Source organism: Alternaria triticimaculans, assembly GCF_023758025.1.
Source record: "Alternaria triticimaculans strain BMP 0046 chromosome Unknown scaffold_1, whole genome shotgun sequence".
Lineage (NCBI taxonomy): Eukaryota > Fungi > Ascomycota > Dothideomycetes > Pleosporales > Pleosporaceae > Alternaria > Alternaria triticimaculans.
This window is the reverse complement of record NW_026055958.1, coordinates 1,865,971-1,879,301: the sequence shown is the minus strand read 5'-3', so window position 1 is coordinate 1,879,301 and position 13,331 is coordinate 1,865,971. Positions and strand designations below refer to the sequence as shown.

The following is a 13,331-nucleotide window of genomic DNA, read 5'->3' as shown; positions in this document are numbered from 1 at the left end:
CCGACGACACAACCACCATGGCTGCCCTACCGAGGACAATTGCACCGCGACTGCTCGCCCCCGCCCTGCGGCCCTCCGCGACGAGGGTCATCGCCCCCTCCTTCCGCACCTATGCGACCAACGAGCCCACTCCCCACGGCCACAAGACGAGCTCCGAAGATGCGCCCGCCGTCAAACTCACGAGCGAGTCCACCCAGATCCGCGAGGAAAACGCTGCCGAGGGCATGAGGCACCAGCCAGACTACAATGTCGCCATTGACTACCGGACCTCGTGCGTCAACCGTGGATAAGGATAAGGCGGCATATGGCTAACATGTCCCCAGCAACTTCTCCCCGGTTCCCAAGCGCGTCATGGACGGCAGCGAGCCCGGTGACAGTGTTGCGGCTGCCGTTCTCTCCGGCGCCCCCACCGACCTCCAGGCGCGTACTGTTCGGTACAAGACATCCTTCACCCGACGTCGGCCTTGATACTAATTGTTCCCAGCATCTACAAGCCCTCCAAGACCGCCACACAATCCGGCGACTGGAACGCTTCGCACTGGCTGATGGACTGGGACGTCCTCCCCAAGGGCCACCGATGGGAGAACCCGCTCATGGGCTGGCAGTCGTCTGCCGACTTCATGAACGGCCACCGGATACAGTTCAAGTCCAAGGAGGATGCCATCAAATTCGCTAACAAGCAAGGCTACGAGTACTTTGTCCAGGAACCCAACAAGCGGAAGACCGTCCCCAAGGCATATGCCAACTTGTTCAGTCACAGCCCAAAGAAGCTCAAGATCATAACAACCAAGTAAGAGTTGGATTTGGCCAGGCGCGAAACAGCACGTGTACATACTGCATTGAATTACATTTTCAAGATATTTTCCTCCTGGATGCCCTGTGTGTTGATGTTGATGTTCGAGCGTCCGGCATGTTGCCTGGCCGCCGCAACACCGCTCTTCCTGACGCGTTTGCAATTTCCTCATTGTCTGAAAACTGCACCGGGGCGTCGTAATCCCCATTGACGGCGACTTTAACGAGGCAAACGCACACAGCCGCTAGCCATATATCAGTCTTTTCTGCCCCTCCGTCTCCGTCTCTCCTTCATGAACACCGTCACCGTTGCCGAACCTCTTTGTGCAGCCATGTCTTCTTCACCGGGACTCAAGGTGAAGGGCAGTAGCCCCAGACTGCCCTTCACCTCTGCGCTAACAAAAGCTAGAAGCTATATACAAACTTTTGAGCTTTCGTTTTGGTTCTCCAACCACCAAACTCCCATCACCAGTTAGTATATTGTACGGCTTCAGCGTATCTTTTGCTAATGGCGATCAGCCACACCAGACTACAAAGTAGTCATCAAAGCACTCCACCACCTCGCCAACCAGCCAGAAAAAATGGGTCGAGCAGGATACGAAACTACCTACGTCTGCAACGACAAGGACTCTGCGGCGGCAGACGCAATTGCCATGCACGAGGTCAAGAGGGCCGAGGCAGCCGTAAGTATCTCATCACCTCCTGACACTACCATGGCACTAACGTACAACAGAAGATCGCGGCCATCGAGGCTGCTGAGGCTGCAGAAGCCAAATTCATCCGGAGCAAGAAGTCTCGTGGAATCGTGGCCGCACGCAAGGCCGCCAAGGACAAAGCCACCTCGCAGGCGGGTGCCTACGAGTCGGAGGGCGACTCAGACAAGACCACAAAGCCCTGACGACCTCCCCGCACCACCAAGACACCTGCGGACGACCGTCTCTCCTCGGCTCATGGTACCCGTCTGGCGACAGTATAAAAGTTGGAACCTGATTTTGGAAGAAAGATACTACAGCTCGATTAGAGCTGGTGGCATCTGTCTGGCGGCATATCACATTCGAAACTTGACTTCTGGAGTAAGGAATGGCATTAAGATACCCAAGTTTAGTTTAGCACAATGAAAAGTCATGAATTCGTAACAGTCTACCTCATCGCTCCACTCTAGTCTAGTAGTCTCCTCTCAACTATGCTCTGCCTCTTCGCCTTGACCGCAGCAGCTCCCTTGATCGCTGTCCTTGTGGCGTCGAAGAACTTGTTCGCCATCTTCTGTACACCCGTCTGCAAGTTGGGGTGTTCACCATCATCTGTGTCCTTGACTGCGTCAAAGTCGGCGAAGTTGTCCACGAAGTAGACCGGGCTCTTCACATTGCTCTTCTTAGGCATGTGCGTAGCCATGTAAGCGTTGAGGTCTTTGATGCCTTGAACGGCCTGGGCATTGAAGCGCGCGGGGTCCAATGGAAGTAGGTTGGATACGACGATCTGCATGTTGGGATTCTTCTTCCGCATTTGTGCGATAAGGATGTCGTACGAGGCGATGATGTCGTTGATAGGCCTCTTGCCGATGAGAACATCGTTGGTGCCGAGGAGCATGAGAACAACATCCGGAGGGTTCTTGTCGAGCCAGCCAGGCAGTTGGCTGTTCTTGACGATGTCGGCGGCTTGGAATCCGGGGTGACCTTCGTGATCCTGGTCGATGTTGGTCCCACCGCAGGTGCTCTTTTGGCCACCGACAAAGTCAAAGTTCGTTACACCTGCATCCCTAAGCTTGGTTTGGAGGTTGGCGCGCCAGCATCGCTTGAATGGGAGTCAGTGGATGGAAACTTGAAGCGAGGAAGGTGGGATACGTACCGAGACGATGGAAGCACCAAAGGGCATGACCTTGACTGTCTTCTGAGCGCAGACTTCGCTGGCAAGGGTGAGGAGCCCGAGGGCGATAGCGGAGATCTTGACCATCTTGTATAGGGATAATGTATAGAAGTGGTGAAGTTCTGGGGATTATTTCGTGGTTGTCTGAGTAGTTGACCAGTAATCAAGAACTCGAGAAGGGGAAGGCCGCGGTATTATATATTAATAGCAGCGCGTAGTCAAGCCGTCGGTTGTGGAATCCGTGCGCGTGGGAAGCCCCTCGTGCGTTGTGCCGTTTGTTATCGCGATGCCCGGTAAGGTCCAAAGCGTAAGGCGGCAGGAGCTTTGCGTGACCCGTGAAATGAGGCCAATGTATTTAGCAATCACCGAGTTCAAAGGGCCGTTATGATAGATTCCGCGAACGTGTAGATAGTTATTCCGAAAAAGTATAGTGAGCCAGGGGGCGAAGCAATATAAGTTATGGATAGTTCGTAGCAGTAGTAGCAAAGTAAACCTTGAATGTTGCTTGCTTGTGATATCAACATCCAGGGATGTGAACCGGCACCTTATATCTAATTCCCAGACACAGTACGGTGCACGCTAGACTGATCAGACGACTGACGGCGGAGTGAACTGGCCGCTGTTTCCAGGCCTAAGCCCCACCCACCCCGCCCTTGCTCATCGTCGCCTAGAGTCAAGAAACAAAAGGCCGGGTGCGGCGTACATGTGCTGGTCGCCGTGGAAGGAGGAAGCGGCTGTGCCTGGCTCAGGAAGGCTGGCTGTACTACCCCTGTCAAGACCGTATCGGGAATAGATGACGCTAGAGTAGTCAGAACGCTTGGTCGGTTTGGGGAGACGGGAGACTAGATTGTAGGTCCAGATTACACTGTGCCGCTCGGGGCCTTTGCGTTGTTGGTGATGCGGTGAACGGTATGCGTCTCCCCATGCTATACGCTCAGTATCGAAGGACGTGAAGCCAGTCATGAACAACAACAACAAAGACAACACGCCGCAGTCACCCACGCCACAGCCAGTAGCAGGACCCGGTCGCAACGACTTTCGCGAGGTCTTCCAAATTGAGCCTACAGGGTCTCATAGGTCTAGCCTCTGCCGTCATAGAACCCTGCCGCGCGTGGACCTTCCTAGCAATCTAACCATACGAGAAAGCTTGTCGGCAGATGAGCTTAAGATAGCTGCAGGGACCCTAAGCGTGCGAAAAAAACGGAGCACGAGCGCAACACTTCGCGAAGATGTGTTCAAGGGTAGGGTAGAAGGAATTCCTCCCATTGGTCTTTGCGACATTGCGCCGCTACCACTTTGCTGAAAACGAAAGAGCCAGGGTGGATTTGGAACACTTCTGCGGTCGACAGGAAACGTGCGTGACACTGTCCGTGACAGAACGGCCGCTCCGCGATGCGATGGCGGGGGTGGAAACCTACAATGACAGCTGATGACGGACTAGATTCCTCGAGACCGAATTCTCGAGGCAGGATTGCATCCAAGCGCCATCGTATTGAAGCAAGCTACTCACGTTCTCGACGTCGCGCTGCAGGACAATGTGTCTCACGAGACTGTCGTACCATCAAGTTGGGAACCATGTCGCAGATAACTCCGCGGGAAAGGACACTTGAATGTCCGGCCAGCATCATCGGCGGCGTACGGCATCGTGGTGTTGGTCGGTCCTTGGTCGAAGGAGAGGATGTGGTGTGTCTGGCCGGGACAAGATCAACCTCCGTGGCTTACGCCCTCGCTAAACCACCGGCTCAAGTGCTGCAACATGTCCCCTATACCTGAACGGGACGCAAGCCATCTCCACGTGCTACGACCTGCAGGTTCGCGCAGAGGGGCAAAAGGCCGCATTATCGGCGTTGGACAGAAGATTGCACTGTCAGCACTATGCCTGCACGCATCGTGGTGTGGTAGCTCGAGTGCTCCCGAGGTTGATCTTTCACGAACCTGCAGCAATCAGCATCATGCTCGCTATCTAGCTTCGCCCTCCTCCGCAGCTCCGCCTCTGCGCTCGAACAACAACACCAACACCAACACCAAGATCGTCTTCAGCCAGCCTTACGCTTGGATCGCAGCGTTGATCGCATCCAGAACAGCGCTAGGCGGCCGCTCCGCTGGCGATAGCGCGCTGTCGCTTAAACCTGGTGACCTGGCGTCTGGGCTCGCCCGGACGATCAATTATAGATTCTGCGCTTCGCTTTCGTATACAAGCCTAGAGTTTGGTTATATATCGGCGCATTGCAGTTCTGAGATGGATTCTACAAGTCTCGTGGACAGGGCAGTGTATGCAGGGACTCTGAAGTGCGTTCATACTACTGCAATGATGCACCGGCATCGAGCTTGAACACTTGCATGTGCACAGGGTACGTGCTGGCGGGCCATAGCCGAGCGGGATCGAGGGTCAAATCGCGAATCGAAGCCGACTGAGCAGAAGATCTTCAGTGTAGAAAACGTCATTGGTGATTAAGGTTTGGTAGTCTACATCCACTGAAGAACTTACATTGAACATCGTCGATGTTCAGCGGGCGAAAGTAAGTTCAGGTAAACCATCTTCTTCTAATCATCAGCATATCAGCATTACAAGCATAGCCAGGCCGCGGGGCTTGCGACCGCAAGGCGACCCATGGTCAGGCCGCAATGCTACACAGCACAACTTAGGCTATCTATGCAGTCCTTGAAATCTAACACGACTGCGCCTCAACGGCTTGCTCAAGGCATCCATCACAGCCTATATTTCTTGTGAGCACAGGCCGAGAGCAGGAGTAATACTTTACGTTGTTTTCGGGGAGATTGCAACCATCTACCAATGACGTTCTGTCAAGGGGTGATCAACGTATGGCTGAAACAGCCCAATCTTGTTACTCCCACTCCAACATAACAGACTGCTCCCCAAGATCGTCACGAAGAGACACGGCATTCACAACGCGCTACCGCTCTACTATGACGACACATCGAGATGAAGCAAGTTTGTAGATGTAGCAGATTCGTACGGGATATCGAGGCGAGATATGAAGCGTCTACGTTAGTCGTCGCTACAAAGTTTAGCTTGGAAGCGTATTCGTTGTGTAGCCTTTGTGAAATAGAGGAGAAGAAACGTATCGGATGTCTCGGCCGGCGATCTGTTTCGTTATGAAGGACTATGGCAGGTATGACGAGAGTGTTTACAATATTGGGCCTTGGTTCTATCGGCGACTGCACAGGTATCCATCAACCATACTGGGCAAAGTTTCTGCTGTGGAAGACTGAAAGACTTTTTTGCACTTCTACATGCGTTATTGTATCGTACAATGTATACATTTGAGATGGACATGCCCATATATTGGGGCGCTTCGGACTTCGCCATCTGCCTGCAACAAGCTAGACATAAATCATCGTACTTGGTAAACCCATGCCCCCTGTACTGTGGTAGATTGGACTAGAACACAAAGGAACATATCTCGATCCTAAGATCATCCATAAGTTGCAATGACAGGTAGGCATGCAATGATAATCGACAGAAGAGAATGTCCATGTATAAGGCGGTTGCAGAAGACTGGTGAAAATAGTAACGATCTAGCTTCTCATACATATGCCTGTATAGTCATAGCGAAGATCTATAGATGGTAGTCAGTAAAGGCTAATGAAGAGACAGCCGATAAACTCTGACTGACCAGATTGACGTACGTGATAATCGACTCACAAATCAGACCCTGGAGAATCGCTGATCAGGCTGGGACCGATCACTGAGTCCTGCGTCTCAGTTTGCGCTTCGGGTTGGGTCTGACCCGGAGGCAAACATTGTCCAGACGCGAGTATGTTCATGCCGTCAAAGACGTCATCCTGAGGAGATTCATAGATATTATCAGTACCGTCTAGGCCATACGATTGCGGAGGATCGTCAGAGTAAAGAGCGTTGGAGACGAGGGAGTGTCGGTCCGCCACCTGTTTTTCGGCGCTTGACTGTCGATATTGCGCAACTGGTATGATGGACATCCCTTCATTCTCATCGATGAGTGGCTCGGGGCCTGTGTTGCTGGGGTTTTCTTTATCATCATGCTCATAGTTCAGTGGTGACGCTTCCATTGCTTCGCGCGCTAGCTGGTCTTCAAGTTTCTCTTGAAAGATTTCGAAGGCATCGCCTGGAAGGACAGACCAATAGTCTCGATCGTGGTTGAGGTATCTCTTTCCTGGAGGATAGTGCCAGACATCCATCCCTTCCCGGCGACGAATGCCATGGCCAGTAGTGTCAGCTATAAGCAGCAAGCGCGGGGATGTGAAGGCGACAGTAGCTGCATTCTGTCAGTAAGTCTGAATGTCGAGGGGAAGCTGACCACCTACAAGCGCTGGACTCAATGTTGTTACCGTCCTCCACACTAGCGAATACGGGCGCACCACTGGAGTCTAAGTCCAACGCATCGGATGTATCGTAGTCGGCGGGGCGCGATCGCCTCCCGTGGACTGCTTTAAACCTCTTCGCTCCTTTGGGATTGGATGATGCATTATGTCCGGAATTTGCACGCTTACGAGAGAGCTTCTTACGTTTGTTGCTCGAGATCGGTCTGTCGTCATCATCGCTCGAGATGACAAGATACTTGTCCTGAGGGTGTTTACCCATATCATAGGATGCCTTGATACCCGAGACATTGCGCGTAGACCGTCTCGTACCCTCGGTAGGTACTGGTCGCGACTTGGACTGCTTGCGCGCCTTGCTCTTCGTCTTTCGCTTCGGTATCTCCTCCTCATCTTCTCCCTCGCTTTGTGCATCGTCCGACTCGGTTTTATCAGCGTCAGCATCGAGGATGCTAGAAGCCTCACTTGAATCGCCAGACTCGGGGACTAGCTTTTCTCCGTGTGCCGAGCGACGTTTGGCAGCCTGAGAGGGTCGAACGGCATCGTCCATGGGGTGGTACTTCACGTCGTATACGAGCTTACTCTGTGTTCGGCTGCGCAAGCTATAAGACGAGGTAGGTACGGCGGAAGCGGGTGGTGTCATCGGTGACTTGTTGGATTCGACGACATTCTCAACGCCAGCACTAGGCGGAGAACTGGTGCTGCTGTCCTTGTTTCCAGAAGATGGCGTGATTTGCTGTATACATTAATCAAACTATACCACAGAATGAGGAGCGGACTTACCGGTGTCTTCACAGGATCGGGAACACCTTGACCGCTCTCGTCTGGGTGGAGAAAGACAGTACTGCCACTGCTGATTGTTTCGCTGGAATGACTGGAGCCGCGTCGTTCGGAAGCTTCTTCGGACGCAATTGGGGGTTTCCTGGCATCGTCGAGCGATTCACTTGCGTGACGCGATCCATTAGCGGTTTCTTCTCGGGTGATGCTTGCATCTGCTTGGACAAGCAACTGTGTCGCGTTAGTGTAGCCTACGCGGGAAGTGAATGATTCACTCACATCGTGATCTTCTTTTGTAGTCTCACCCGCCACTTGAGGGTCATCTTCTATGAATGAGAAGAAATTGAATTCAGCTGTACTCGCTTGCGACGAAGCCATTTGGGTAGTTGAGGGTAGTGATCGTAGAGGAGGTTAGCGAAGCTCATGCGAGTGGAGATCGGGGGAGAAACTGAGGGATGATAACGCATCGGGAGTGAATATGCATCGCAAGGCAGGTGCGCTGAACGCGTCGGACACGCGCTCCAGTGTCCCTTCCCTGTTTTGCGCTCATGTGGTTCTGAGGAAGGAGCGAGTGAAAACATCGCCTCGGGGGAGATGCCGGGTTTCACTGAGCACAACTTCGAAGAACTTATTATAGAACAATGATTATGCTGGGAGCCGGTAAGACATGGAGCAATCGGTCATGTTAGTTGGACAACAGTAATGATGAAAATGCGCTATGAACTAAGCAATAGTCTCCCAACGAACGTGAACTGTCTTTGCGACATGATGCATGAATAACTTGGAGATAGATTGAACACGCTGTAAGATAGCAGCAACGATGCCTCGCTGTAAGACGCCGACACCCAAGAGATGTTTAGTGATGCATGTGGATATAAGCCCTCGCCCTCCATTTTCGTCCCCAACATGATGCATGAACAAGACGCATGCACCCGCAATGCATTCGAAACGCCGTGATGAGAGCAATGGCTGAGATGGAATCGCTTGAACGCATGAAAATAAATGACAAATGGATGGGATCAGGAGGATCAGCCTCGACGATTCAGTCGCGAGGTTAGCCGTACAGGCGGCAGTACGAAGTCGTCATCGTCGTCTTCGTCATCAACCTCAATGTCGACGATTTTCAGTGGTTGTGGGGTAGGCGCAGGCTGTGTTGCCAATGTGGTCTTGGGTTGAGTATCGAGTTCGGGTGGTGGTGGTACGGATTGCGAAGTGTCTTTCCGGTATTTCATCTCGGGCTCTAGGGAAGACACGGATGTGTCGGAGGTCTCGTGCGCCTGTAATTCAGGTGGATGTTGTGCCTTGCGTGCGTTGCATTTCTCCACCTCGATCTTTGCCGTCTCCAACACAGTCTCAAAGTTCTTTCGCACCCCTTCCAGCTCTGTTCTGCAGTCGCCGTCACGTAATGTGAGATGCGCCGACTTCTCGCACAGCTCTTGGGCTTGCTCTAACGTTTTGTCCGAGGTATCGAACAGCACGACAGGTGTCTCTACACCACTGGTGACGCCCAGTCTGCCGCTTCTCCTCGCCGCCGACCTTGCGCGTAATGATGACATGCGGGCTCGGTAGTTGATTTTGGATAGGTCGATCTCTTCGTCGTCGTCGTCCATGTCGTCCTCCTCTGCGCTCGACTCTGCCTGGGTGGCCATCTCATTCATTCTGGCCTCCATCTTGGCCTTACGTAACATGTTGCGTCCAGTCCCTATTGCCCGCACGAGCAGTTCGAACGACTTCTGCATGTCTCCATCGTAGTTGACAACCACCATGGTTCGAGGGCGATGGCGGGCAGTGCCAGGTTCGTGGCCGGACGAGACGGAAAGCGACTTTCGTTTGCGACTTGGGACGGCGTCTGGAGGTGTTGTGTTCGAAGGCGCTGCGTCCTCTGCGATGGCGTCCAGTGCTGGTCGTATGGACGCGGTGGAGTCGGTCCGCTTCCCGAACGGTGACTGCGATACGGGCACTTCCGTGTTATCGGCCTGCATGGCCGTGACCTTCTCTTGGATGCTGGCAATGTCCTGCAGCCATTGCGGCAGGTTGTCCTGGAGGAACACGAACGACTTCTCAATGTCGGACATGGTGGGCGAGGATTGATCGGGGATTCGGGGTTAAGCGGCACGAGTGGTGGTGGTAGGGACGGATGCAGACGGGTTATTGCATAGAGCAATGACGGCGACGGTAACGGCGACGAAGTTGACGTGAGTGTCGACCAGCGAGCAGTGAGGCGGTGGATGTGGATTAGGGGAGCAGAAAGGGCGTGGTCGGGGTACGTGTGCAGCGTTGGGCGGAGAAATAGTGGCAGACGATCAGCGATTACTTATGGGGAGAGACGGCTGACGGGCAGGGAGTGCGTCTGCTACGAGATGCGATCAACGGGGCCAGACTCACAGACCCAAACGGAGTCGTGTCTACCGACATGCGAGTGGGACGATGGTGGTACAAGGCCACGGTGCATTGCATCAAGAAGAAAGAGGGGGCAGCCAGAAAGCAACGAGACGGCCTTGCATGGGCGCGCGCGGGTGCAAGGTGCAGGGAGGATACTCCGCTTGCAAGAGGTATGGGGTACCGCAGCAACGGTTCGTCGACCCTTGGCGGTGATCGAACAGGGCGCTCGGCCTTATTGCAGACGAGTCGCCAGATTACAAGATTCAATTGCCTCACTCCTTGCGCGCCCGCGTGTGTCGTCGTTGCGCGGCCACATGGCCGACGCCGTACAAGATCGATCTCACTGTCACCGTGTTTCGCATGGCTTCACGATAACGCACCTACACACTTCACCTGTCGCAATCCACTAGCCGGCAGAGGCACCGCTTCTTAGCCTCCAGCTGGCTCGCATGCACATGATCTCCTCGAGTTGCGATGACAGCGCGAAACATCCATCTCGGAGCACACCCGCCGCCCGTCCAACGGTGCCAGCTCACCCCCATCCATCGACCTTGGCGATAGCGCGCATATGAGTTCCGCCCGGCGGCTAATACCACCAGTAAGCACGATGGCGGCGCGTCCTATACCCGTGCCGCAGCGCCTCAGCCGAAACGAAAACAGGGTGCCCTTTGGCTTCTTCGCAACTTTGCGAATTGCCTACCAAATGCGGTAGTCGCAACGACGAGCATCCCACATGTCCGTATCGTCGTCCGTACCCATCCGGTATCCCAAAGTGTCCACGCACATGATGCAGACACCGTCCATGATCTTGGTCCTGTGTAAAATGATGACTTGCTGTGCACAGTCCAGTGACCGACCTGCTTGTGCTCGCGAACGATGCCCGGCTAGGAAGGCGGGTGCGCGCACCTGACCTGTTGAAATGCGTACCCAATACCGTTGGACTGCTAACCGTTGAAGCTTACCACACAAACAGCTGTGCGCCTGAATGTTAACGCACACATCATTATTTAGATTGGCCGCCTAGGTTGATCCCAGGCAGTTGACAACTACGCACCGCATCGATTACTCCTTCAGGCAACCTGGCGACTAAAATAGCGCACCCTTGTCGTGCGGGTAAGGGGCCTGCTCAACACGCGTTTCGTTTCGCACGTCTGCTTTTTGATGTCATCAGCCCGGGGACTTGCGATGAACAAACCTCTTGCCCAGGTTTCACCTTCCATATAGGAGGTAGTGAAACATCTTGCCTGTGTGTGTTGCCCTACGCAATTGAAAACAGCTTCTCTCGCCAGGCAAATCTAAACCGCGCTCAACAAATTTGCCATCTGTAGGCGACTATTCAAATCAACAAGGGCCATGGTCGTGGTCGCCGACCTGAGCCACATTGTGGGGAAGACTGCATCGGAACCACCCATGTGCATCCAGCAAGGGTCCACGGTCTATGTGACAAACGAGTTACACAGCACAACATGCGCTCGGCCCGATCAAGGCATCGAATAATGCCTGGGAACTCGTGGTATTGTTTCGAACATTCGAAATACTAGAACTCTTTCGAACCCATATTCATGCGTGCTGTTCACCAGCGCCTTTACGGCCAGAGCTCTTCAGTCCTCCATCCAGCGTTGGCCTTTGCGCTCTCGTCGAACGTGTATCTAAATCTCCGTGCCTTTGCTGGGTCGCTGAGATCCGTCTGCTCCACCGAGTCTGGCACAATCACCACAAGGCGGAAATTCTTGCGTGCCACGGGGTCTTGCAAATCGTCGACCTTTGAGCCAAGGGCAAGGTTCTTGTCGTCAAATGGTTTGGAGGTTGGCTGGCCGGGTGGAGGGTTCTTGAATGAGCCTGAGATAACTTGTTAGCGATTTGCAAAGTACAGTAGACAGCGGCCATTTTTACCTTTGATGCCAGGACTCTGGTTACCAAAGAAACCGGTCAGCTCCCTTTGCCAGCTGAAGTCGCCTTCCTTGCCCTCATCGACGATCCTCATCCTCTTTCCCAGCTCGCTTTTGACAGTCCTTACACCACTGCTCTCGTCATCGCCCTCAATGTCGGGTGCAATGATGAATGCCCTTCCCTTGATCCGCCATTGTGTACCAGTATCGGCATTCCAGTACACAGCCTCTACAGGGCCTCCACCACCACTGCCCTGCACTTGTTCGCTGCTCTCAGCGTGCCCCGCACTCGTCGCGAATATTTGTCCGACCTTCTCCATGCGAACATCCGTTGAAAACGTTGGGCAATCGCTCTGGTAGACTTGAGGATTGCGCTCTGCATCGTTGTGCTTGTTCTCTGGTAGCTCGGCCCAGAAACCGCGGTGGATGCAGTATCGCACGCGGGGCACGAAGGGTGTAGGCGAGCCCTTGGGAGCTGCATCGAGCGTTCCCAACACAAATTCAGGCGACTTCATCTTCGAGATGTGCTCGCTGAACAGGGACTTCCATGGCGCAGGCGGGAGGGCCGATGCTGAGGGTGCGGTGGTAGACATGGTGCGTAGAAAGCGCGAAAGGCGGCGGGATGCTGTGCGTGAAGCTATGATGGCTATTATGAGTAGATGATACTGTGTTAGTCGTGATGATGGAAGTCGATTGAGCTCTGAAGCTACAGACTATTTGATGTGTCGGAGAATGATGTCGTCATCACCTAGATCGGTACCTGCGCAATCGTGCAGATTCAATGAGGTCAGTAGCCTGTGTCTAGTCTAGTGCAAGTACCTGTGCGGCTGTTCGACATGTATTTTGTAGAAAAGTAACTAAGAATGATGGTATCTGCGGACACCGAAAGCACACTGTGTACGACAGAGCTGTACGCCAGCAAATCATGGCTTCCGTGGGGTTGCGGGGTATCCGAGTAAGACCGCGCCAGTCATCAGCGACAACGCGAACCCAGAAGATGGGGAGTCTCGATTTCTCACCTTTGCAATACAAACATATTCAGGCTCCAGTGTTGAGGGTGGCACCAACTGGATCTGTACTTAAGCTTAGCATGCTTGTCTATAGAAAGGATTGCTCTCGATCACATGCTAATCATGTCACACAACATCACGATATCCAGACACTGTTCAACAAGTCAAGATCTGTGTACAACATTGTACAGTAGGCGTCTGGGGCAGCACAAGTCGGCGACCTGGTCAACGTCGCTTCGCCAAACCGGCAGGAGTTTGCTGCTCAAGTGGTAGGACAATACGCTCTTGCAAGATGGACGAA

General features: G+C 53.5%; 5 protein-coding genes across 5 annotated transcripts; 2 read left to right on the top strand and 3 right to left on the bottom strand.

Moving 5' to 3' along the window:
• Positions 1–17: 17 nt before the first annotated feature.
• On the top strand, positions 18–794 carry J4E78_000598 (uncharacterized protein; the record flags this gene model as incomplete). Its single annotated transcript, XM_049361260.1, has 3 exons — positions 18–271; positions 324–434; positions 485–794. The coding sequence occupies 3 exons, from the start codon at positions 18–20 to the stop codon at positions 792–794; spliced, it is 675 nt and encodes a 224-aa protein (XP_049226543.1).
• Positions 795–1,373: 579 nt separating this feature from the next.
• On the top strand, positions 1,374–1,690 carry J4E78_000597 (uncharacterized protein; the record flags this gene model as incomplete). The annotated part of the gene is made up of 2 exons (XM_049361259.1): positions 1,374–1,475; positions 1,526–1,690. The coding sequence occupies 2 exons, from the start codon at positions 1,374–1,376 to the stop codon at positions 1,688–1,690; spliced, it is 267 nt and encodes an 88-aa protein (XP_049226542.1).
• Positions 1,691–1,950: 260 nt separating this feature from the next.
• J4E78_000596 (uncharacterized protein) lies at positions 1,951–2,742 on the bottom strand (the record flags this gene model as incomplete). The annotated part of the gene is made up of 2 exons (XM_049361258.1): positions 1,951–2,583; positions 2,638–2,742. The coding sequence occupies 2 exons, from the start codon at positions 2,740–2,742 to the stop codon at positions 1,951–1,953; spliced, it is 738 nt and encodes a 245-aa protein (XP_049226541.1).
• Positions 2,743–6,318: 3,576 nt separating this feature from the next.
• On the bottom strand, positions 6,319–9,824 carry J4E78_000595 (uncharacterized protein; the record flags this gene model as incomplete). The annotated part of the gene is made up of 4 exons (XM_049361257.1): positions 6,319–6,911; positions 6,961–7,708; positions 7,756–7,980; positions 8,814–9,824. The coding sequence occupies 4 exons, from the start codon at positions 9,822–9,824 to the stop codon at positions 6,319–6,321; spliced, it is 2,577 nt and encodes an 858-aa protein (XP_049226540.1).
• A 1,892-nt stretch (positions 9,825–11,716) lies between these two features.
• J4E78_000594 (uncharacterized protein) lies at positions 11,717–12,613 on the bottom strand (the record flags this gene model as incomplete). The annotated part of the gene is made up of 2 exons (XM_049361256.1): positions 11,717–11,970; positions 12,025–12,613. The coding sequence occupies 2 exons, from the start codon at positions 12,611–12,613 to the stop codon at positions 11,717–11,719; spliced, it is 843 nt and encodes a 280-aa protein (XP_049226539.1).
• Between the last annotated feature and the right edge of the window lie 718 nt (positions 12,614–13,331).